General features: G+C 39.0%; 1 protein-coding gene across 1 annotated transcript in view; it reads left to right on the forward strand.

Annotated features, from left to right (window-relative positions):
• The first annotated feature begins 2,224 nt into the window (after positions 1-2,224).
• LOC134752957 (histidine decarboxylase-like) overlaps positions 2,225-12,291 on the forward strand; it is a 36,867-nt gene continuing 26,800 nt past the window's right edge. Inside the window, exons 1-2 of the mRNA XM_063688738.1 lie at positions 2,225-2,427; positions 11,217-11,273. Of these exons, the coding sequence (XP_063544808.1) occupies positions 11,246-11,273 (28 nt within the window). The 5' untranslated portion in view covers positions 2,225-2,427; positions 11,217-11,245. The remainder of the gene's footprint in view (positions 2,428-11,216; positions 11,274-12,291) is intronic.

The raw sequence follows: 12,291 nt of genomic DNA on the forward strand, positions 1-12,291 counted from the left end.
TCAATCAACGTTAGCAGTTCACGCTGATTGGTGCAAGCATAGAGTAACTTATACTAGAGCGGTACTGTCATAGTAAATTTTGTAACCACTGTAAATTCACTGCCGTCTATCGACACACTTTAAATCTTAAATTATCTTGGGCATTATCTAACCGACGACCTTAAGGATCATTTAGATATCGAAAGAGAACGCAGGGCGCTGGCGGTGAGGAGTAATATGTTGGCCCGCAGGTTTGCTCGTTGCTCGGATCAAGTTAAGATCACGCTTTTTAAAGCGTTCTGTCAGAGCTTCTATACGAGCAGCCTGTGGTTCAACTGCACTCAGAAGGCGCTCAGTGCCCTGAGGGTTCAATATAATAACGGCTTTCGGGCGTTGTTGAAGCTGCCCCGCTTCTGCAGTGCTTCTAAAATGTTTGCGGAGGCACGCACGGATGGGTTTCACGCCATAGTGCGTAAAAGAACTGCCTCGCTAGTTAGTAGGATGCGGAGCAGCTCTAACGGCATCCTAAAAATGTTTGTAGAAAAGCCTGACTCTCCCATGCACAAACATCTTAACAATTTAATGGTCATGGGTAGCTGACTTTGTCAAATTTAAGTTTGTATTTTTAATTTAATTATTTTAATTTAATGTACTTGTTATTAATTTTTTACAAACATTAACAATAGATTTTAAGTAATTATGTACTCTAACCAATGGATCATAGAAATCTGAATAAAGAAATTATATTATTATACCTATATATATTATTATGTGTATCTCCGTTTTAAAACTCTCGGGTCTTTCGATCCCGGTCATTTATAAGGCGTGCGTGGGGATATAGATCCAACACGTAGAGGCCGTTTGGAGAGATTTGATGTCATGTAGAACGCCTGCTGGAACCCATTCATGGGTACATCAATAGATACCCGTGAACCGGTTTCAGCAGGCATTGGAAGCTATTGTAGAGAATATGGACAGAGTACTGGTCTGTGGTTTAAGTTTGGGTGGAAAAAAGACTGGGCTATTGCAAAGAAGTCCGGACACCTGCCATAACATTGCTTGCACAAATTATCGAGGCAGGCGGTGACTCGCCACTCGTTAGATGGGCACCTGATGCGCCATCGTAAAGACGGCCAGGCGCAACACCGGCGTGAGCGGCTCAGGGGTGTCGAGAGGTGTGCTGCGCTTTCTCCGAAGTTACTCGCGGCGTTATGCCCTTTAACACTTCCACCCCTGGAGCATATAGCTCTTACGACTCCCCTCTGGACATCCAATGAAGGTAAGCCAGAGCTGAGAGTCCTGCGGGTCCCCTTGGGGTCCACTCCGACCGACGAAGACACGCCGGAGACGGAGACCCTGACCGACTCTCTGGAGCACTCGGGTCCGTGGGGTTATTATTATTAAAACTCAAAATGAAGATTTATAAAAATACGATAAAATGTATTTAAATATGGATAAATGATTTTTTTTATTTGCATTAATTATTTTTATTATTTTGACCCCTGTTATTTCACTGATATGCGTTAAAATTGTTAAATAACAAACAAAACCGTCAACGCCCTCTATACGAGGGTAGGCCAAAGGTAGTAGCGCCATCTGATCTAGAATCAAATTTTCGTGATTTTCGAGGCACGTTTTTTCCTTAGACTGTATCCATTTATTACGGAGTTATATCTATCTTTGGTGCAAGCGACACACGCTGACTCGAAAGTCTCATCAAAACCATATTATTTGATATTATTCAATAAAAACAGATTTAGCCTCCTGTCCTTTGGGCTTTGACCGAGTGAAGCGAAAGTCTCCGTTTCAGTTTGCGCAAAAATGCGTGCGTACGTCCGGATATTCTCCTCTACAGGTCGCATTTATCAACCGATTCTTGTGAAATTTTGTGAGCAGGTTCAATGAATATAGTTGAAATAAAATTATGAAAACGGATTATATCGCGTATATTGAATTTAAAATACATGCCGACGTTTCGAACCCTTTACAGCGTTCGTGGTCAACGGGTGACGGGTGAAATATAGTTGGTCAAGCAAATTTTGTCAGTAAAAAAGGCGCGAAATTCATTTTTTTTATGGGACGATAACCCTTCGCGCCTACATTTTCTAAATTTGCCGCTTTTTCCTACTGACAAGATTTGATTGACCAACTATAGATTCTTTCTCGATTCAGTTTTTGACCGGTTCACGAGATCCACAGCGCACTGAGCTACTAGTTTAGGATTGCGTTAAATAAGCCTATTCTGCAATCCGCTACCGCCTATAACATCCATTCTATCGACCGATAAGTCGATCAACTTGTCGAGTAAGAGCCACCCCTATATAAGCGACAGAGACGCCATCCGGCCACCAGTCCACTGCCGCTGTCACGAACTAATTATAAAAAAATAAAATTAAAAAGTTACATTAAAACTATATTGTGTTTCCGCGCCTTTTTGGTGTTTAAGAGGTAAGTGCAATTTTTCTAAGTTGACTGGTAGAGAATGCCTTAGGTTAATAGTCCGTTTGCGCTTGTATTGTGCAATCTATAAGTAACAAAAAAAAGTTAAACAATATTTCTAATTTATTTGAGTACATAGGTACTTTTATAGAAAAGTATATTTTAATGCGTATATTTAATATATTATAATGATGAATACCTAGTTAAATTAAATGAAAATTATGTTGAATTTGTTAAAAACTGCCAAATAAACAAAAAAAAAAACATTTCGAGGGGCTGAATCGTTTGAAATAAACTCAAAATTTTGTCAAAAGTCAGAATCTTATTAGTATTAAATAATTTCACGGTTTAGACTCACTTGTTTTAGTCACTCGCGCGACATGAAACCGTTAAATTATTATTTATTATTATTATTCATTTATTTTCATAAGACACGGTACATAGGTGTTACATTGAAGTAATGTTAGTTTGTCTCACAACAGTTTAAATTCAATTGATCTTATTAGTGTCATAAATAAAAAAGAAAATCAAAAAGATCGAAGAAGGTTTTATACTATTTAGCAGCTCAGGAGCTACTAACACATACAGGCTGATCCAAAGTAAAAAATCGTAATTTGTTAATTCCTTCGTAACCGCTACACCGGTTGTTAATTTGTTATAATACTTTGTATACTGATACTGGTTCTAAATACCCTAATGCATGTGTACATTTCGGGTGTGTCCAATGGCTAGGGACACCCTGTATAATATTGCAGCTAGAATATAATATATAATATTGAAATCTTTGCGTAATATTGTATTCAATATGACGATTGGTCTATTTTGATGCTGATGTTTCTAGATCCAATTTATCTACAGGATGTCCTTAGCCATTGGACAAAGCCGAAATGTACATATGCATTAGGGTATTAAGAATCAGTTACAAAGTATTATAACAACAGGTGTAGCGGTTACGAAGAAATTAACAAATTACGATTTTTTACTTTGGAGCAGACTGTATGTGTTATTAGCTCCTGAGGTAATATAAATAGTATGAAACCTTCTTCGACCTCTTTGATTATCCATTTATTTATGAAACTAATAAGATTCTGACTTATGACAAATGTCATAATTGCCGCATTTTTTTTTTAAATTGTCGATTATTGGAAATAACTTGTTTGAAAATTTATTTTTTTATCTTTTGTTCTTATAAAAAAAATATTAACGTTAGAGCATTCCTGAGAAGTAACCCTACGTGGGTGTTCAGGGTTTGTCCAATAGCTAAGGTCAGCCTGTATAGGTATATGAGGAAATAGTATTTTTGGCTTAAAAATTTCCGCAGTTTCGTTTAAAATGGTTTAACTGGGGTTCGTGCCAAAACAAATATTATATTTATATTTTCATAACGTTACTCGAATTGTGAATGCCCCAAAGTCAGATCTTTTGATGTTTACTGACGGCTCTAAGCATTTAGAATGAGGCTGACTAAATTGTAGGTACTTTTCTGGTGTCTCTATTGTTTCCCATAAATTTTAAGTCATAATTGTTTGTCCACATTTTCGTTAGTCATAATTTGGTTTTTCTCAGAAACGCGTAACTTTTCAGGATTGCCATAAAACAAACCTTTTTTTTTTTTTTTTTTTTTTTTTTTTTTTTTTTTTTTGACCTAGGGGAAATCCGTTATGGATCCCACCCGGCCCGGGAGAAGCCGAGTGGGTATGTCCGACTCACACGGACTAAAACCCCTGGGGTGTTCCACCGCTCGCTTTTGGACGGGGTTTCGGGAACGCGGCTGCCAACTTCCGATACCCCGTCAGCGTTGCCTATTGGGGCCCATTCTGTGGTGGTGCCATAAAACAAACCTAACCTAACCTATCTATACCTATAGGATAAGCGGTGACCGCTAAAGACGGCGCCCGGGCGCGCCCCCGCTGCCGGACTACGCGGATGTAGGATTCTACTACCGATATCGGATCGGACAATGTGAAAACGGTCTTAGCCTCTTCGCCCTATCACTTGAGATGCCTATCAGCCGAACTGACACTGACTAATTTTTTGGTGTCACTGTCAGACGACCATGGGCCCTACGAAAACGTTGCAACCGCCGCAAATTCATACTCATTCGTCAAGAACGAGGGCTATCGTTTTTTTGCTCACCAGTTGGCGCCTCTGTTTTTTTTTTATCCTATCTGGCTTTTACTCCCCGCAATTTTGCACGGGGTGAATTTTCCAATTATGGATGGTATAGAAAGGATGCTAATCTCTTATGGCAGAATTGTTGCAAAAGCGACCGCTTTCAGCTTTAAATAATAGTTCCTAATCTCTCCGGTGGCGCTAGTTAGGCTCTGGGACATGATTATAACATGAACCATATAAGGCAACAAATAACCCGACCAAATTACGTAGGTTGTTTTTGGTAGTATTTCGGTGTATGGTGGCGCTGCCTAATTACTGTTTTTTGATGGACACTTTTCATACATAGAGATTCGACTCCTTTATATAGTCTCCATGTTGCCAATGTCGGTTTTTGACTTTCACACGTGAGGAGAATGTTCGGTAGTCTGGGAGGGCGCCTCTGTTGATGGTGGTCAAAAAGACTAAAGAACAGCTGTCAGTCATTGAAGTGACAAGTGACATTTGACATTTCGAACTATGGAAAAGACCACCATCTACACTAGCGCTGCGCCCCTAGCGGCGAATTCATACGCGTTAGCCCTCACTCCAATAAAAACGTGAACTGCTAGACTTTGATATGCTAACTTCACAGACATTATACAGTGATACAGTACTTTATTGGTAAAAGAAAACATATACAATTACATAATATTGTCTTCGGTTACCGCGATAGTTACTCATGAAATAAAACTATGAAAACGGATTATATCGCGTATATTGAATTTATAATACATCCCGACGTTTCGAACTCTTTACAGCGTTCGTGGTCAACGGGTGACTGAGGAAAAATTACAAAGTGCAAAAATACCCACATACTAAAATAATGAACAATCATAGACTACAAACTTTAAGGCTGGTTGTACATGCAAAATCGGTTCATAAGGCTAGTTATACACTACAATTATTTCCAAGTAAAGATATATATATGTACGCGATAAAAAACTACGCCGGCTCCAACCCTACACCACTGACCCGAGAAGATTTATTTCCCTCCTAAATTGTAGGAGGGTATCCCAATATGGGACCGGCAACAAACTCGGCGGGACACATCTTTTCAAAACATCAGAATGTCCAGCATCATCCAACACTAAGGTCTCACAGTCTATGTCTCGCTTGCTCCTTTATCAGATGGACTACAGGATCCCAAGCTGGTGGTAGAGAAAAGTCATCTTCCCTATTAAAGTTTGGATATTTCTTAATCTCAATGGCCTCGCGCAGCATTCTGGGTATGTAACGCTTCTCCTTGGCAAGAACCAGAGGCTTATCAAACTTGATTGAGTGATTTGCTTTATCCATGTTTTTTATCGCGTATATATATATATCTTTCCTTGGAAATAATTGTAGTGTATAACTAGCCTTATGAACCGATTTTGCATGTACAACCAGCCTTAAAGTTTGTAGTCTATGATTGTTCATTATTTTAGTATGTGGGTATTTTTGCACTTTGTAATTTTTCCTCAGTCACCCGTTGACTACGAACGCTGTAAAGAGTTCGAAACGTCGGGATGTATTATAAATTCAATATACGCGATATAATCCGTTTTCATAGTTTTATTTCATATACAATTACACTTATATTACAATACACTTATATTATTATTATTGTATTTGCGGCGCTTGACAGCCTGGGGCTGTACTCGTACCATGAGTCACTGACTGTCAAAACTGACATAGGTATACTAGACTTATATTGACCGGGATATAGACCGTGATTACCTTTTATATTATTTATGAGTCAATATAAGTCTAGTGAAACTAACCGTGAATCATTCAAAACTCTGACATAGGTATAGTCTGCATCTTTTCAAATGACTTTTTCGTCTAAGACGGTAATCTGTTAAACAAAAGCCTTTGTTCCTTTTCTGCGTGCGGTCGCCCATTGTGTACCATTGTCTGACAATAGCACGCGCCGTAGCACGCGCTCAGGCTCAATGGTACACAATGAGCGACCGCACACTCAAAAGGAACAAAGGATTTTGTTTAACAGATTACCGTCTGAGACGAAAAAGTCATTTGAAAAGATGCAGACTTTATACGGTTACGTCTACGTAATTAACTTTCTATACATCTCGCTCGCACTATACAATCCGTCAACCAAACTGAGGACCGAGGTCATATATCTATCTCTCTCAGTCTTGCCATGATCACGTAAGCATGAATGAGAAGTTTTACAACCCCGGTCGTCAGTTTGGTTGGGGGATACTAACGAGTACGAAGTTTGATTTTGTTTGATATTTTACGTTTAGTATTTTCCTCGCCAATGCGACCACCACACACCAATGTGTGGTGAAAATTTTTGTGTTTCACTCGGTGGCAAAAAAAGTTTAACCTTCGTGCCTTGAAACCCTCGCAACGCTCGGTACGCTCGTGGTTCAGTTTTGGAATTGTTCGCTTGCTCGGGTATCAATATCACGAGCGGTTAAACGACAACTTTGCCCCCCTGTAAAATATGTTATGCAAGGCTGCAAAGTGGTTATTTGGCGTGAGTATTGAAATTGAAAGCTGAGCGAGCGAAGGAACCTAAGATTGAACCATGAGCGAAGCGAATGGTTCAAAGATAGATTCCTGAGCGTAGCGAGGCTTTCAAGACACGAGACGCCAAATAATTTTGTAGCCGTGCGGAACACACAACTTTGCGAGAAGCAAGAAAAAAAAAACGAAAAATATCAAAATAATCATATTTAATTTTGCCCTCTATTTAACATATCACATTTAAAACACACTCAAATCCAAACAAAATAAATAAGAGGAAAGCACACATATTCATCGTGTTCGAAATTCAAATGACTTTTGCACGCTAGCGGATAAAATAGACTTTTGCACGCAGATTTCGCTCTATAAACTGAGGTTTTCCGAGCGAGTGAGGTGAAAATAACTATTATGTGATGTTAATTACAATCGGCATTTTTTAACAATTATTTTTTTATGACCGAATTTCTTATTCTTTAAAATAATTTATACATTTTTTTACGGAATTTAATCTGAAGACAATATTTCTTACACCTTTTTAGGGTTCCGTACCCAAAGGGTAAAAACGGGACCCTATTACTAAGACTCCGCTGTCAGTCTGTCCTTTTGTCCGTCTGTTTGTCACAGGCTGTATCTCATGAACCGTGATAGCTAGACAGTTGAAATTTTCACAGATGATGTATTTCTGTTGCCGCTATAACAACAAATACTAAAAAGTACGGAACCCTCGGTGCGCGAGTACGACTCGCACTTGGCCGGTTTTTTAGAAAACCAACATATAATAGAAACGATAAAAAGGTTTAAGATCTAAAGTCAATAATGCCTTCATGGAGACTATATAAAGGAGCAAAATCTCTATGTATGAAAAGTGTCCATCAAAAAACAGTAATTAGGCGGCGCCACCATACACCGAAATACTACCAAAAACAACCTACGTAATTTGGTCGGGTTATTTGTTGGTTCATTTTATACTCATGTCCCAGAGCCTAACTAGCGCCACCGGAGAGATTAGGAACTATTATTTAAAGCTGAAAGCAAGCTGAAAGCGGTCACTTTTGCAACAATTCTGCCATAAGAGATTGGCATCCTTTCTATACCATCCATAAATGCCTTGAAAAGGTCCAGTTCCATAAAAAGCCATACGTCACAATCAATCAAATATATCTATTAAAACACCTTTATTTATTTTATAGAGAACGCGACCTTTTCTATTTATTGTAAGCTCTAGCCTCCCAACACCCATCATCATACAGGAAAGATTAAGTACAGTCGCCATCAGATATATCGGAGCGGCCAAGGTGCTCACAAATATCTGAACACGCACTCTATTGTCAAGGCGTTAGAGTGCGTGTTCAGATATTTTTGAGCACCTTGGCCGCTCCGATATATCTGATGGCGACTGTACAACATATTATTTTGCCAGTACCATAAAATGGGGTGACTTTAGGAAAAAATATACCTACTTTAAATACTTACTCTAGTTATAATTTGTTACTTTTAAAACGGTGCCAAAATTAGCATGCTAGTTTTTTATACTACGTCGGTGGCAAACAAGCATACGGCCCGCCTGATGTTAATCAACCGTAGCACATGTACGTCTGCAACTCCAGAGGAGTTACATGCGCGTTGCCGACCCTAACACTCCTCCCTCGAGCTCTGGCAACCTTACTCACCGGCAGGAACACAACACTATGAGTAGGGTCTAGTGTTATTTGGCTTCGGTTTTCTGTGGAAGTACTTCACCAGTTGGGCTCTGCTCTAGATCTGGAATGACATCCGCTGTCCTGTGCCCTACCACACAAAGCGAGATGATATTCATTTACAGTGCCCATACCTCTCTTTTGGACGTAGTTTAAGGACATACCCGGGTCTAAACGGGTTTATACACTAGCTGTTGCCTGCGACTGCGTGCGCATGGATACGAATGTTGCTCATCGTTATCCTATATAGTTATAGTGGTGGGCAAACATTGTACATGGGGGCCAGAAACTTTAAGTTTCAGAGAAGGTATCAGAATTGCAGCAAAAATGCGTTTTTATTATTTTGTGGGTCATATACCTACTAATTATTTTGAAGGACCGGTGGTGGGCCGGATAAAATCCTGTCGCTGGCCAGAGCTGACCCGCAGCAGCGCAGGCTTTACTCGAGAACATGCAGCAAAAGATAGTCTAAACTTTCACGATTTCTACACATCAATAAATTGTAAAACGGGATGGGAGCGGGGGGTAAATCTAAAACTTAAATACGCGATTAAATCCCGTTTTACAATTTAATAATAAATGATAGTCTGTTGTCAAAGAGTCTCCTTGCCAGTAAAATGAATAACACCACTGTAAATCCGCAACATGGCGAGGGCCAAATAAAATCTTGTCTAGTCTACAATTTTGCCATATCTGTTGACTTCATTTCAACTATTATAAAAAAAAAGTCATTTATTGTCGCAGTAAAAAAAACAGTAATAGGTACAATAAGCTTAACTTACAGCAGTATTATACAAGTACATATACAAGTAGGAACTAACTATATACATATATATGTCATTTAGAGTTATAGTTAACTTATATTATAAATGCTATTTGCGACAATAGGCTCGGGACTCAGCTTGTGCCGCGAGTCTGGCGACTTTTTTTTTTTTATTGACCCTGACTTAGGCTCTATTGCACTAGGGCAAGTAGAGCGGTAGGACTGTGTGGGGGATGGTAGCCTGGGGAAAATCCAGGACCCTTCCGCATCACACGAGACGGTTTTGCTACGCTGGAATACTCCTAAAATACAAATACAAATACAATTGAGCGGTCTCAACCTGATCTGAGGGTGTAAAGGGAATCGAGCTAATGGGAGGTCAGGCGACTGCACAGCGCTGTTTTTCAGCCCGCACCTATCTCTTTGCTTTTTAAGATAAATAAAAACTTAATAGCTAGCTACAGGGGGAATACATACCTTTATAGCTTCATTATATTGTACTAAACCGTATGTGTCATCGTCTAGTGTGCTCATACGTTACACAGTACTCGGCTAACATCGATAATGCATTTGTAGGGCTTCCGCCCTGCGGATTAGTGACGAAGACCGAATTTCTATTTAATAGTGACTCGTAAACTAGTTACAGGTTAAATGGGTCATTAATGTGGATTGTTCGATGTTTATGCCATTATTTTTTCTTCCTATTCGCGATTCTGCACAAAATGAATTCCATACAGCTGAATTTTATCACATGCGTTATTCTTCACACTCATTAATTTTTCACAATATTGTTTCTCCCTATTCGCGATTCTACACAATATGAATTCCACGCAGCTGAATTTTATCACATGCGTTATTGTTCACAGTTACCAGTAAGTGTTTAAATTAAGAAAGGTATGTTGAGATGGTTTGGACACGTGGAAAGAATGAGTGAAAGAAGGCTAACAAAGAGAGTGTATAAGGGAGAGGTAGAAACGGGAGTTGGAAGGGGCAGACCTCGGCGGACTTTATCTGATCAGATCGGGGAAATCCTGAAGAAAGGCCAGGTCAAGAGCACTTAATCGTATGGCGTATATACATAAACATTCTTTATAAAATTGGATAATAGTCTGAATAAGATAATTATAAGTCCACATTCAGGGTCCCGAGCCACGAGATTACGTCAGGTGTTAATTTAAACAGATCTTCCGGGGGGCCTGCAAATGATGAAATGTTATGAAAGTGAAGGAAGCGAAAGAGGTATGGCAGGATCGTAGCAAGTGGAAATCCATGATCTCTGCCTACCCCCCGCCCCCCGGGAAATAGGCGTGATTATATGTATGTATGTATGTGTAATGTTTATATTTAGCTGGGTAAAAGCAATTATGGGTAAAACTTCATGTCTCTACTTATGGAGAGGCCAAGTTAAGCTTAGGCCTAATATAAAACTAAATAGGCGGTAAAATCAAGTTTTAAATGAGCACAAGTTATCCATACAGTAGTGTAAAATTTAGCTTTAAAATCTATATGTCATATGACATAACTTCCGTAAACACAGACATATTAAATATATTAATAACGGGTCACTCACGTATTTTAAGTCGAAAAACGCTCGACATACTTAAAATACGTGAGTGACAGTGGAGTCTTAGTAATAGGGTCCCGTTTTTTACCCTTTGGGTACGGAGCCCTTATGAAATTATTAATTAAACTAATTGTTTTATTTGTTTCAGAATATTTGGGCTGAAGTTCTTAGTCGAAGATGGAGCATGCAGAGTTCAGGGTGAAGGGTGAGTACAATTTGTACAATTTGAACATTTTGAACAGGCAATTTTTTAAAGGACAAGCGTGCATTACCAAGGCAGCCCGGAGGACCTCTATATCAATCTGACACGGGTCTCTATTGTTTACCATATAATTTTAATTCATAATGTATTGAAATAAAACTATGAAAACGGATTATATTAACGGGTTAAATTCAATATACGCGACTGACACCCGTTGACCACGAACGCTGTAAAGGGTTCGAAACGTCGGGATGTATTATAAATTCAATATACGCGATATAATCCGTTTTCATAGTTTTATTTCATGAGTAACTATCGCGGTAACCGAAGAGAATATCATAATGTATTGTTTGTCCACATTTTCGTTAGTCATAATTTGGTTTTTCTCAGAAACGCGTAACTTTTCAGGATTGTCATAAAACAAACCTAACCCAACCTATCTATAGGATAACCTGAGGAAAATCCTGAAAAGTTAACGGTTTCAGAAGTATGACTAATGATAATATTATGATAATCATGACTAATATAATGAAAATCATTACATTATGACTTTCAATAATTATGTCAAACAAACCCCATCTGACCTGACGCGGTCGGTTGGCTGCTTAGCCTGGATGTCGAGTTATAATAAGTTATACTATTATACTGCCTACAACATGGATGTAAGTAAAGAGAGGTAGATATGGCACCCGGTGCTCGATCGTGAGCCATCAAATATAGGTTCCGGAACCTATATTGAGTAAGTCGTACGGCTGACGCCAATGTGTCAAGATTGTCACAATCATCTACTAAATATTGCCTGCATTGTAGTTTTGTCAACTATGAACGTCACGCGTGGTCACGCGTCTATTATTAATATAAAAGGTCATTGGCCTACAATGTCACGTCATACGCTTATATTATAAGGCGACGTTTTTAAAGACTTTTACCCGGACGAAGTCGAAGGCGGAGGCTAGTCAAAATCGAAATGATTAAGTTAAAGATGTAGTGCATAATTATTTTCCATCGTATTTTCACGAAA

This window comes from Cydia strobilella, chromosome 25 (genome assembly GCF_947568885.1).
Source record: "Cydia strobilella chromosome 25, ilCydStro3.1, whole genome shotgun sequence".
Taxonomy (NCBI): domain Eukaryota; kingdom Metazoa; phylum Arthropoda; class Insecta; order Lepidoptera; family Tortricidae; genus Cydia; species Cydia strobilella.